Source organism: Boleophthalmus pectinirostris, unplaced genomic scaffold, assembly GCF_026225935.1.
Source record: "Boleophthalmus pectinirostris isolate CB_2022bp ecotype Guang Dong unplaced genomic scaffold, ASM2622593v1 HiC_scaffold_4, whole genome shotgun sequence".
Classification (NCBI taxonomy): Eukaryota; Metazoa; Chordata; class Actinopteri; order Gobiiformes; family Gobiidae; genus Boleophthalmus; species Boleophthalmus pectinirostris.
The window spans coordinates 9,849,934-9,864,403 of record NW_026571353.1 but is presented as its reverse complement, the minus strand read 5'-3'; the positions used below and the strand labels follow the sequence as shown (position 1 = coordinate 9,864,403).

Here is a 14,470-nt window from a genome sequence, read left to right as displayed (position 1 = left end):
TTCATATTTTTAAACCAAACTCAAAACATATCTATTCAATTTAGCTTTTAATTGAAACTTTTACTTGTTTTATTATTATATTATTATTATTATTATTGTTATTATTGCCATACCAGTTTGTCAAAGCCTGTTCCCATCAGATCTCAGAAGCTCAGCAGGAATGGGCCTGGTCAGTACTTGGATGGGAGAATCAGGGAAAATCAGGTGCCACAGGAGGGCGCCAGTCGCAAAAAAAAAAAAAAAAAAAAAAACTGTTGTTGTGTCCTTAGGCAAGGCACTTCACCCACATTGACTAGTATGAAAGTGGTGTGTGTGAGTGATGGTGGTGGTCGGAGGGGCCGATGGTGCAGATGAATTTTAAATTAAATTATTATTATTTTACTTATTCGCCATCAAATTTTAGTTTTTTTTTTTTTTACTCTAACCTCTAGGAGTTTGATGTTTTTGTTTAAACTACTGTATATATGGATGAAACAATGGGGTGGGGGTGAGGCTACTTTTGATTGATTGACTAGAATCATTTCTCTACTGAACAAGAGGTAAAAAGCAGCTGATATCTTAAAAACTACTACTACATGACATCACAAGGTGGAACAGAGCATTTTGAGCTTGGGAGATGTAGACATTCTCATAATAAAGCTTTACTCAAACATGTGTGAATAAAACTAAACAATTTCTGATATGTTTTTCAGAAGGTAACATTATAACATGACTTAAAGCTCACAAGAATCCATTTTGTGTAATACAGGACCTTTAAATAAAAATATATACCGTATTTTCCGCACTATTAGGCGCTCTGGATTATAAGGCGCACTGTCATAGAATGGTCTATTATTTTCAAACTTTTTTCACAAATAAACTGCACCAGACTTTCAACGAAACACGAATTGTGGCGTGTAGGGAGGGTGCTGTCTGGGACCACTGGATTGTCGGCGTGTTCGCAGTGACTCAGTTGTTCAGTTGTGGCGAGAAGTGGCACATTGAACTCACTTTTTCGGTTCGTTCCTCCGTTCCTCGTCAGCGTGGAGTCATGAGTGTGGCTGTGGGTGTTTTTCGCTGCGGGTGGTGCGGCTTTGTAGTTTACTGAAGTCGTGCTGGGACACCTGAGTGGATTCGTGTTTTGGGTGCTCTGGATTGTGGGGCGTGCAGTCGTTTTTTGATGGGGTTGGAGACTTAAGAGCGCGCCCTGTAGTCCGGAAAATACGGTATGTTTTTTAGCTTGAAAGTATGTGCTCATTTTTAAACAAATTCAGTTGGCGGTCAAATCTGGGTTTTGGGCAATTGCAATTTTATCATATTATGGACCTGTAAGGGTAAGAAGAACTCAAAATACACCTTTTCCTCTTTGCCCACACATGACTGTCCTTGTTTTAGTGTTACTTTTTTGTGAAATGCCTTTGAGTTAACCAATGTATGATGATGATGATGATGATGATGATTATTATTATATTAAAGACCACCACTAATTTGCTATAGCACCCGTAGAAATAGTTTAAGTACCTCAAGATGGTGATTGCATTTGTGAATAAGCACAAGATGAAACGAAACACAAGGGCAGCAGTTGGTAGCACCTTTAAATCCAGTGGCATCAGATAGATAGAGCTGAACAATAAACCATAATATGGAAGAGAATGTAAAAAATATGTAAAACCTTCAAAATAAATACATAAGAAAGGATAGCAGTCTTATCAAAATACAGTGACTTCAACTTTGCTCAGAAATATTTACAACGCAGTGATCTGACAGAGTTCATAGATGAAGTACAATATTTACACAATACTGAAGTCCAAAACGAGTCAAGTGTCATTCTCGAACTTAGTCATTCAAGTCTGCAGTGAGTTCCCATTCAGTGTAAACTCCATTCAGCAAGAGATTGTCAGCCTCTTTCTTTGTCTTCTTCATGTAGTTTTCATTTTATTGTCATTTATTAAGTTGACCATTAAAGAGTATTTGTTATCCAGTGTTTAGTGCATGAAGTTAGACCCTCTTTATGTCCCACGATTGCTTCTGTAGTTTCAATATTCCATGCATAGCTGAATGGGTCCAGAGTTTTAAAAAACATTCACAATACTGAGGTCCAATAATCCTGGTTCAGACCTGTTTTAGTCCTGGTTTAATCCTTTTTGGACTTAGATTTCACTTTGTGTTGATTCAGTTCTTGGTAAAGTCTTGAGTAATGGTCCTGTCGCACCTTGACAATTTAGCCAGCGCATGCCGACGTACCAGAATGTCCCTAAAACGATGGCATCTGGCAGACGTATTCACAACGTATTAGTAACTTGATACAGAATGATAACTTATATATAACTTATACCAACTAATGCTTAGCGTGTTGCCAGCGTCCACAACTCACGTGTCGTCGCCTATAAAAAGGCCGCCGCTTGACGCTTCATAACTGCACTAGACATCGCAGTAGCAACATTAATCAGTGTGATCTCTTCTTCTGGCTCTATTGACTCGCAACTGGTACAGTGACAAATCGATGAGATCATGCTGATGTTGGAGGACAGCTAGTATATATTCTCATCTCAGCTTTGCCAGATCCTCCATCTCTCGGATGATTTGTGTAGCGGGTGGGACCACAGGCTCTGCTCACCATGAAGTCTGGATGAGTACTGACGGTTTCCCCATTTTTATATACTAGTTTCCCTACACTCTGCCAATGCACCATCATACTGTAGCTATAAGTTAGAAACCTGCTCAGTAAGTTGTCGTGGTCGGAACATGTTAAATACGTCTGCATACGTCAATACGAGTTGGAGGTAAGTTTGATATAAGTCACACACAGGTTCAAAGCGCGTTACTCCTAAGTTCTGGGTACGTCTGACATTATCTCAACGTATTTGGACTCATGAGTAACTTACAATTAACATGCGTGAACGTGTGTCAACGATCGAATAATTTACCTACAACTTATGGCCCAAGTATGCAGGACATATGAGCACACACTGACTGACGTACATCAGAACATTTTCAGCATGCTCAAAATTTTTCGACAACCTTGCTGTATGTCGACGTATGCCAGCGTGTTTCAGCGTGCTCATGAACTTATACAAAACTTATCTATAACTTCTCAGTACGCAAGTGTATTTGCCAAATTTTTCATACTTCGGCACACGCTGGCTAAATTGTCAAGGTGTGACAGCCCCTTTGGTCCTGGTTTAAATCTGGTTTATCCAGTCCATTTCAAACCGGACTCGGTTCAAAGGTGTTTAGTCCTAGTTTAAAGGTGCATTGTGTAACTTTTCTGGTGGAGGGTCCATCAAGCGCTTTTCTCCGTTTAAATATTATTGTTTTGTTTGGAATGTTTCACAGTATTTTATTAAACCTTTCTATCTTCATGGAGACCAAACCAAACCAAGTTACAGGTCAGATCACAGTCAGAATGCCTGTTTTTCTAGATATTTTTGAGCTTCAATAAATGTAAGATCAAGTTGTTTAAAGTCATACTGTGGAACATTAGGCAGAGCAGTGAGATATCCATAGAAAGAAACCAAATCAAAAAGTTACACAGCACACCTTTAACTCTAGATTTGGACCTGGTTTCGTTTTCACATTCACATGAACTAAACCAGAAAATCCTCCGCTCCTCTATATGTCCTTGCTTGGTCCTCTTTACCAGTTATATTAGCCTCTCCTCGGGGGGTACCTTGAGCACGCTGCCCATCTCCAAACGGGCTCCGGCTACTTCCTGGCAGCTGGGGCTGTAAGTGCCCTCGGACTGGCGCTTCTTTCGTGCCGTCATCACCAGGAAGAAGACGGCTAATATGGCCAGCAACGCGCACAGGGTGGTGAGAGGGATGGTAACAGCCAGCCACGGGACCCTCTCCTTCTGCTCCTCTTGCTGTAACACAAAAGACAGAAATGAGGCACTAATATAGAAGAGGTAAGATTTTATTTCAAATTTGATGTCTGAAATGCTCATGAGTCTGGCCATTCATGGACTTACAGTACAAGAAACCTCTGAACTGAAATTGCTAAAATTGCTCCTAAACTCCCTTTTATTTGTTTTAAAGGTCATATATAATGCAAAATTGAGTCTTGCGCATTTTAAACCATGTTATAATACTGTTATCTCATCAAAAACGTTGCGTTGTTGTGTTTTGATTCATTCACACAGGTTTGCAAGTTAACAGCTCCTTTTACCTGGTTTGGTAGAAATGGGCAATTCCAGGGCTAAAAAGATCCAAATGATTTTCTGTCTAGATGAAAAAAAAAACCACAACTCCAGGTATGTTTTTGATGAGGAAACAGCATAAAGTGTAATAATTGTTGATAAAGTCATGAGAGTCCCCAGAGCCATAGTTTCTGTCCTGTGCACTGAAATAAGGGTTAAGGTTGATGGTTGTTAAAGACAAAATAATCCATCTGTTTGAGTTGGCATCCTCACTTTAGTGCAGCTTTGAAGTGCTGGCAGTGTGTGAGGAAAATAATCCGTCTGACCAAAAACACATGGACACTTCAGCAGTCTACTCCTGTCTTGTTTATGTGTATTTGAGTCAAAGTTTAAGATAGTTTAAGTAATCCACCAGTGTTTAACCCAAAACAGCTCTCTCCTCTGTTGTGGACACTGGTCATTCTTGAACTGCACACAGCCACTGCTCTTACAGTTTTAACCAAGCAACTACAACCACAACTGAACCTCCAGTGCAGTGCCTGTGCATTAACCTGGAGATAGAGGACACATGCAGGTTTTTCTCATTCTCAGTATATGGACAGGCCATGGATTTTGTGAAAGCTCAGGACCTCCAGAATTCACTCACTAAGCTGCAGAGGCTTCACTAGCACTGGTTCATGATCTGTAGGTGCTGGGCTTTAGGTAGGATTCGGATCAGATGTTCAATGTGCTTGTAATTAGGTATAAATCAGTTGAAAGTAAAAAGTAAAAAAAAAAAAAAAACTCTAAATCTTACACTAGCTTTCTGTGACCGACTTTCTAAAGACAGAAGTACAGAATAGTTGCAAAGTCCCATATAACTCTAAACTACACGATGTGTATACGAAATAGTAAAACATCTTTCCCTGCAGATTTGATAAGTTTATTGTTTTCATTTAAAAACGTGTATGTGTACGTTACCAAACTGACCTATAGTGTCTCCCTCCATTAATTCCTGAGAGTCACTAGCCTGGGGTTACATGGTAAACTTTATTTCCTTTGTCAGATATGAGTGCAAAAACAAACAGGCCATTTGAAAGGAAGCTGGTCTTGTGTGGTTATTAATGAATAATAAAAGATAAAAATCAAACCAATTTTATATTCGTTGTGGATTAGAATATGTCCACACACAAGCATGTTTCTTAGAGTTCATAACAGACACAACATCATGTATGGTAAGAGCTGCCTGCCGCCTTTGCGTCAATAAAGTGTCAGAGATTTATTTTTAAAAATGTTACCCTCCCTCTGTAAAATTTGTAAAACTTTTACAAGCCCACAGCTAGCAGAAGCTTTTATTTTCTTTGTTTGAGCTGAAGATGACCAGCTTGTAAGTTATTGTTCCAATTATAAATATAACATATGATATAAGTAAGTCTTTATTTATTTGACAATTTCAGACAGTTTCACGCTCTTGATGAAGAACTTGAACCAAAACTTTATCTACACAAGATATATATCATGTGGAAACAAACACTGCCCAAATACTGTGGTCCTAGAGAGAGGAGGGGGACGAAGAGACAGCGGCCCGACAGGATGACCCCTGACCCTGACTGTGGTCCTACCCCGGCCAAACGTCGTGTCGAGGTAAAGAGAAGGGCGACGAAGAGACAGTGGTCCTACTCGATGACACCTGACCCCGACTATGGTCCTACCCCGGCCAAACGTCCTAGGGAAAAGTCTGGAAAAGTGCTATATAAGGCTAATGCATTATCATTGTTAAGAACATTCGGGAAAACATCGAGCTAAACTTCAGAGTCAGTTCCAGGTCCAGGAGAAGGTCTAGAGAGAAACCTGTCCGAATATGTGGGACATGCGCATCACTAATGTCCTGGATCTAAGGTTCTTAGCTTCATATACGTTTCAAGATGCATCCCAGATCTACAGCATTCAAAACCTTGTTTCTTCTGCTTTCAAAAATAATAATAAAATCATAAAAAAATGTTAGCATGACAATTAAGAAGTCTGATTCAATAATTAGATAAGAAGATGATGATAAGGTTTTTGTGTTGTCTATTCAATCAATCTATGTGTGAGTATGAAATGGTGTATAGACTGGTGTATGTCTCTATTTCACAGATCATGTACTTTCTATAGCTTTGTTCATTGTTCATTCGGTCAGTAACCCTGTGCACTGGGTCATTTCCATCTACATTCTAAGAAGTCAATTTCAATTTACTCCAGAGTGACAGAAACATTAAATAAACCGAAAATCTTCTACACAGTTTTGGGTCCATAAGGTAAATCATTTGATTATAGCCTCTTGTAGGGCTGCACAATATATGGCCTTCGAATAGCAATGGGAGTTGGTGCAAACACTGCAAAAAATAAAAAATAAAAGGAAAATCTTGTTGTACCTTTATGTCTTGAATTTATGTTATTTAAGTATAGTTATAGTTTAGTAAGTTTTCTGAACATATGTAGGTAGTATTTTATGTTCTAAAACACAAAATACAATTACCAAGGTGACAAAAAGCATATGTAATAAAGCCTTAAATAAAGCATATGTCATGTTTTTAAATGACCAACCACTACATTTGCTGTGTGCAGAGAGGTGGGAAAAGAACTCACGGTGCTGTCACAGAGCTTTCCGCTGAAGCCCGGGGCGCAGATGCACTGGAAGCGGTTAAGTCGGTTCAGACAGGTGGCTCCGTTCAGACAGGGGCTCGACGCACACTCGTCTATTTCTGTCTCACACCTGTAACACATCACAACACAAACCATCACTCCGGCTGACAGGAAGTGCTCGCCATGACCTCTGACCTCTGCTCACAGGTCGCAGACAGTTCACACCACAGAGATGGTCTAGTAGTGTAGAAAATGTACATGCTTTTTTACCACTAGCAATGGCTTTTCTGTTAAATTTTTGTATGGTATGCGAACACGAACATCAGTTAGATTTTACACATTGCATTTCTTTGTACTATTTGGAGACATATCGGCTATCGGCCTGAATCTTGCCGATATGACCCGATAGTCCACGTGGGCATGTTATACCTCATTATAAAGCTTAGACTCTATATTATGTCCATTTAATCCAATTTACAGACAGATAAAGGTCCTAATATGTGGCACCGCATCAGTATTTATCTGCGGAATCTTTTGTCTGTGTCTGTGATACCGTACTTTCCCTGAACGCACCCCCAGAGTCATGTCACACACGTGCGCCTTTTTACACGTGCAGCTGCTGCCAACATGCCGGATTATTATATTATTATATTATAAGGATGATCGTTTTGAGTCAGGATTTAAAGGACACTTATTTGTGAAGACTTGTGATCTGAGAGGTGCCTATGTGAGCGGTGAGTGTTACAAATGTGCTGGTTTTTGAAGCTACTTTTTCGTTTTTTCTCATTAGCACTTAGCTGCTGCAAGCTACCATACATAAACAGTCCAGCCTGTTGTCTCTTACTACTACTGTCTACCGTAAAGTGACTATAGTGGCTCTACACATGTCACTGGACCTGCAGTGATATGTAAATGAGCTGTGAATAGAGGTGTGAATAGAGGTGTGAATGATCGGCATTTACGCATATAATTAATTACCACAGCACACACGCATTTACCACTACAGACTAATAGCAGTACTTTACTTAATTTCTTCACTGGCTAGAATATCATGCAAAAATAGCATTAGGCCGACCTACTGTCTTTAAATATGACTGGAAAGAGGCAGAATAACAACAAATGTAATTTCCTGTAGAGCCAAACCTACGATTTACAGTGAATTTATACATCACAAAATATACAGTTTTTTATATCGGCTATCGGCACCTCCAACTCCCATTTTATCAGTATCATATCAACTGCCAAAATATCCATATCGGTCACATCCTACTTTAAAATAAAATAAATCAAAACTGAACCAAATGTAACAAGTAACTACAGAACAGCTTTGTCTAAATAAAAGTTCAAACATTCTAAGAATTTTTGATCTTATTACATCAATTTCTATTTTCAGTATCGATACAAATATCTGATTGGTGCATCCCTGTTTTTCTGTGTGCTGTTTAAGGTATATGGTATTGTCATCATTTTTTGACAGTTGTATTTACAGGGTATATGACAGTTTAAAATGGAGAGCGTCTTGTACTGACCTGGAGCCAGTGTAGCCAGGCTTACAGGTGCAGTTTCCTCCTGTGTCCCCTCCAACACACACGCCGCCATTTTCACAGGGGGTGTTTACATCACATGAGACCGGAGGATAGCGCCACCTAAAGGACACAAAAAAGCATTGAAATTCGAAAGTTCAAATATTTGCTGCCAGAAATTTTTTATTATTATTTAATTAATCATTGCATTTATATAGTGCCTTTCAAGATACCCATAGCGCTTTACAGTTCATTATTCATTCACTTCACACTTAGTGGTGGTAAGCTACTACTGTAGCCACAGCTGCCCTTGGGCAAACTGACAAAAGCAAGGTTACCAATCTGCGCCATCGGCCCCTCTGATCACCACCAACACTCACGCACACACCACTTTCATACTAGGCAATGTGGCTGAAGGACACAACGACAGTTTTTGCCACTGGCGCCCCACTGTGGCACCTGGAATTCCCAGTGGTCTCCCATCGAAGTACTACCCAGGCCCAGCCTGCTTAGCTTCTGAGATCTGACAGGATCAGGCTTTCACAAGCTGGTATGGCTCTGCGTCTTCAAATTCAAAATCAATTTTACCAAAACTAAAGCTCCGTTCAGACTATAGGGCTTAATGCTCAATTCAGATTTTTTTGTGAAATCCAATTTTTCCAAATAAATGCGCCCTGTATCTGATCACCAGTGGGAACTTTAAAAGCCCCAAAATGCTACCTGGAGATTTTAAAGTTGCTGTTGTACTGGAGCCAGAACTTGTACAGCTTATTTGTTTTAAGGAGGAGATTGAGAAGGATGAGGTTTTTGGCCACGGTGTTTTGTGGGCCAAGAGTGGTGGGATCGCTATGTGCTTCACTGCTTCACTCACACGGAGTTCATACACAAGTTTCGTATGATGAGAAGAACGTTTGTGTACATTTATGAGCACCTACTTGTACCACTCTCGCGGGAGGAAAAGTTTCCAAGTGGCCTGGGTCACATTTGAAAAAAATTGATCTATGTAGTTGAGACTGTTCAGATACAGGTCGCATAGGGGCAAAAAAATCTGATTTGGGGCACTTCAGGCTGCCCATGTTATGTCGAATTGACTGTTAAGGACTTAAATTTTGCCATAGCTTGTTCAGCAGTTATGTATAAGTTTAACAGTTTATGATATTATATTGTCAGAAATCTACAGTAAAAAAAAAACAACACACAAGTTATCTACTCACTGGCAGCGTTTTCCAGTGTACCCTTGTGGGCATGAGCAGGTGTGTGTCCCTACAGTCTCCACACATGTCCCCCCATTTACACAGCTGAACTCCAGGCAGTTGTCCACTTCTTCGTTACAATTTTTTCCTATGTATCCAGGCTCACAGTCGCACCTGTAGTCCGCCATCAGATCTGTGCATGTTCCGTAGACGCAGAGGCTATATTCGCACTCATTTATATCCTTTTCACACAGGACACCCTCCCATCCCGGACTACAACTACAATTAAACTCATTGAATTGATCTTGGCACACCCCGTTATTCAAACAAGGCTGGGAGTCGCAGATGGGAGCACCCTTGCACCCTATATCTGGTTCATGTCCAGCCAATCGTATAAACCGACTAGCTTGGGGAACCTCGTCGACTTTTATTAGCGGAAGATAGACTCCGCCTACTCTAACTTCTCCAAGGCAACCGGTGTACTTCTCGGCCAGCCAGATTTTCGTGTCATTCAGGAAGTTGAGGTTTCCGCCATTTCCGAAGCTGCTGCCGGATCTGTTTCCGTCCACAGTGAGGCGCCAGCGAGACAAGGGCATTTCGGGGTCCGCCATGGTAAGTTGGATGTGATGCCATGCTCCATCTGAAATGATTTGTTCGCTGGTAAAGGCTAAAAGTTCAGATCCAGCGCCACTGTCCATTTTGACCAACAGAGTGGAGTTTAGCAGGCCCAAACAGAAGACTTGGGTTTTGCCGTTAGCGCGGAGTAGAATGCCGTTCTCGTCGCGTGTTCGTACATCCAGGGTGATGCTGGTAACTGGGCTGAGCAACGAACCATTGGCTGCAAACTGAAGAGAGTTGTCCTGGAAGATGGCTTCTGTCAAACCTGCAAACAGAAATACATCGTAGTTCAGGTCAGTGCTTCTCAATTATTTTCTCAAATAAAACAGGAAACACACACCAAGGTTCTTGTAGAGGTATAAATGCAAGGAACAGCAAAACACAAGTGAAAAAATGCATAGCACACCCAGATGACTGATGTCTAAAAGCTTCTTTTATTTTTAAATAACATTTTGGCAAAAAAGCCTTCGTCAGATCATTCCTCCTGTCTTGGACCACAGCATACTCAATCTCAATTATTTTCTGTCACGCCCCCCCCAGGAAGAAGAAAAGATTTTGAGCCTCTATAGTCGCCTACATATGAAAGCAAATGTTTTAGTCGGGTCTCCAAAGCGACTCCTGGAACACACGCAGCATGTCTCCGTCCATATTCCGTGCAGTGCTTACCTGCGTGTTGAAGCAGTATGCTCCTGTGTCCTCCTCGTCTTTAAAGATGATGTCCATGTTCATGGTACTTTCAATATCCAGCGTGACAGAAACCATGTCTAAAGCTGCAGCAGTATCAGCTCCTCTGCTGTTTGGTACGCCTCCTTTTATGATGCAAACAGTGCTTGCTGGTTTACTGAAGTATCATTCACAAAGCGAGATGATTGTTCGCAATATTCGGCATGTTGTCACTGAAAAAATTCAAATGGCTAATCAGCATGATTGGGGCGTAATGTCAGGGGAGCCACGGGGTCTTAAAAGTCTTAAAAAGGTCTTAAATTTCATGTTCCTAAATTAAGGTCTTAAAAAGTCTTAAATTATATTGTTCAAGTCTTACTTTTTTCACAACTGTCTTAAATTTAATTTGCCTGTTTTTCTGTATACTCAACCGGTCTGCAGTGCAATGTTAAATGGAAGGAGGGAAAAACAACAATAACGTGAAATTCCGTGAATGAACGTCTAATTTGGAGTATGCGCAAACAACACTTTGGTTTGCCGGCGGCAATGAGTAAACAATCAGTACAGTGGAGGAAGACGTTGGATGGATCAAGGGGAAGTGTAGGTTTAGTCCACAGTGGCTCTTAGATTCTAGATGTAGTACCATAGTTGGTTGGCCATTATTAGAATTGGATCTGATGTTTTTTGCTCACATAATGGGTGCAATGTTGGTCATAATTTTCATTTAAGTGGTCTTAAAAAGGTCTTTAAAAAGTCTTAAATTTTGGGTAGTAAACCTGGGGATACCCTGAATGTCTTTAAGCAGCACTGTTATTTATTTGGCTTCATACTGTCTGCTGCTAACATTTTTAGACACAGTAAACACAGCAGTCTTTCTCGCCATAATCACAGTAAAGCCAAGCGCTACATATGCTTTTTATACAGTTTGTTCTCTACACTTCATATCTCCTGCTCTGTGCTGTGTGTGTGTATGCTCAGTGCAGAAAAACCCAACTCTATAGCGCTAATACCTGAGGTGGGGATTTGCAAGTCGTGACTTGGACTCGAGCCAGACTTGAGTCACTATTTTTAGGATTTGAGACTTGGCTTGATTAAACAGACATAGACAGATAAAAAGACTTGGGACTCGATGCGGACTTGAAGGTCATAGACATAGGACTTGACTCAGACTTGAGGCCTGTGACTTGAGAAGACTTGATGCTTCTCCTAAAAAAGCATTTGTTTTTAGAAAATGTTTTTCTCTTTACAGTTGATACATGAGATGCTTAATTTTACAGAAACAAACTGGAACATGTTATTACTTTGGATGTAACTGAAGTACTGTGAGATGGTATCCTCAAATGTACTACAGTAATATACAGTACAACACAGTAAAACAGGGAACTACATAGAACATGATCCTTCCATTTCAGTGCAGACACACAACTAACTAACTGTTATTAAGCACTTTTAAATCTTAATTTTTTCTATTTTGACCGGAATGATTCTCACTGTTGTCAATACATTTAAAAAGGAAAAAATAGCATTTCTCTTTATATTAATACTTATATATAAACATGTCATGACTATTTAAGTACAATTTACTATAAAAGTCATATAAATATCAAAACCCTAAGCTATATTTGGTACTTTTTTGGTTAAAGACTTGAAATTACTTGAAGCTCAAAACAGAGGACTTGGACTTGACTTGGACTTATGGGCAAGTGACTCGAGACTTGACTTGGACTTCAAGTCAAAGACTCAAGACTTACTTGAGACTTGCAAAACAATGACTTGGTCTCTCCTCTGGCTAATACTCCCTGCGCACACTCACTGCCAACTACTGTAGTGGATGTGCAATTAAACTTTTTTCTAGTACAGCAAAAAAAAAAAAAAAAAAGCATGTTCCCGGAGGTCACCGGAGGGGACCGGGCTTTTGTTTGTAGCTGGTCTCTCTCTCTGGAACAGACTTCCTCTGGATATTACAGCAGCACAGTCTTTAAGATGTTTTTAAATCTTTCTTGAAACTCATTTGTATATTTAACACAAGCTCAGCAGAACGTTTGTATTTTATTGTTTTACTGTGTTTTTGTATGTATTAGATTGCACTTTGTATTGCCTTTGTAAAGTGCTTTGGGTAGCTGTGGTTGCTTTTAAATGTGCTTTATAAATAAACTTGACTTAACTTGTTTGCTGTTATGGTGGAGATTCAAAGTGATCAGTGGTCTTTGTTCCTTTATTTTATATAATTTTATAATTTTTCTAGTGGAACAAGGTGCAGTATTTATTTGCACACTTAACTTCTTGACCCTAATGTCCACAGCATTTTTTCTTTGTGATTACGACAGGAGTTTGTCTGAGAAATGATCAGGCTGTAGGCGTAGTTGTGCCGGTCAGTAGAGGTTAGTACTATTGGTTCCGGTCAAGCAGTAACGGAGGGAAACGGGTAGATTTTTTACATTCAAATAGCTCTTATTCAGAAACTAGAGGGACTATTGAAATAAGTAAAGTATCAGAATGTAGGAAAGAGTTACACTCCAACAGGGTCAAGTTAAACCTGTGATATTCTTTCAAGTTGTTGACAAAAAATTTAAAAACTCATGTCGGTAACGGAGGGAATGAAATATGCAACACTTTATGGGCAATAAATACAAACGGTGATAACTAGCGGTTCTCACTTACATATCCTTAACAAACTGGTTTGAATATTTGCTTCATATAGTTTTCTACCATATAGTACAAGATTAGGTTGAAAAACCTCTTGCTTTTTGAGTAATACGATTTTTTATTAAGAAAGATCATGGTAGCGGAGGGAAAAGTAACAGAGGGAAAATTGTGCAAGCAAGTAGAAGGTGCAGGATTTTGGATAATTTGTCAGCTTTTTTCTTCAGAATACTTTTAATATTACTTCAAAATGAAAGGAAACTATTTCTATAAAATATGTCAGTCCTTCCAAGCAAATTTTTTATCATTTTAAATACATTTTTTTTTTTAGAAATCATGTACCTTCATCAACAGTTCAAAGATGGAATAACACAAGATATGATGAAATACATCCATTTATTTACATGATTTGCAGGTCTTTGAAATTTGGGAAATAATTTTTGTTCCATGTTTCATACATGGTCTGTTTAAAACGTATGAAACTTTAGAACCAAAAATGGTACAGAAAAAAGGTAAACAGTTTCATAAACTAGAGTACATATGTATCTGTTCAATACATTTTTATATCAGATGCATTAACTTGAATTTTTGGTCTTGCTGTAAACTTCTGCTTGACCTGACCCTATTGTTAACAGTTTTTTGTTTGGTTGGGTTTTTTTTGCACTAGGAAAAGGTTAAAATTATTATCAATAAATTAATAAATAATTTAAAAGTGCTTTAAACATATAACCCTCTTATGCAGGCTTAAAGTTCACCTCACATGTCGCAGTAAGTATTTCTCCCAGGTCTAATACTGGGTACTACGCAAAACGTGTTACCATTTCTAGGAGCTCTAGTCTAGTCTAGTCTGCTAATTACAAGTCGTATAAACAAACTTGGCTCTTGCCCGGTACGACTTGACCTCTTCTGTGAGTGCATTTGGATTACTACTGTACTCTCTTCAGGTCTCTGGCAAGCAGGTTAGATCACAGCTGACCCTCCACACCATGGACAGGGTCTCTGTAAGACCCTCCCCTTCTTCCAGTTTCTTCCCCTCTACCATTGATCTCATGAACGCTTTACGACACCTGTCACTTTAAACAACTTAGCGGTACTTGAATCATAATTAA

At 39.5% G+C, this 14,470-nt stretch overlaps 1 protein-coding gene and 1 pseudogene across 1 annotated transcript in view; both read right to left on the bottom strand.

Annotated features, from left to right (window-relative positions):
• Positions 1 to 3,611: 3,611 nt before the first annotated feature.
• The window catches only part of LOC110154661 (protein crumbs homolog 1-like), a 55,236-nt gene continuing 44,377 nt past the window's right edge, over positions 3,612 to 14,470 (bottom strand). The window contains 4 exon segments of the mRNA XM_020918672.2: positions 3,612 to 3,844; positions 6,725 to 6,851; positions 8,251 to 8,367; positions 9,459 to 10,320. Of these exon segments, the coding sequence (XP_020774331.2) occupies positions 3,623 to 3,844; positions 6,725 to 6,851; positions 8,251 to 8,367; positions 9,459 to 10,320 (1,328 nt within the window). The 3' untranslated portion in view covers positions 3,612 to 3,622.
• LOC129411404 (5S ribosomal RNA) lies at positions 8,692 to 8,807 on the bottom strand (annotated as a pseudogene).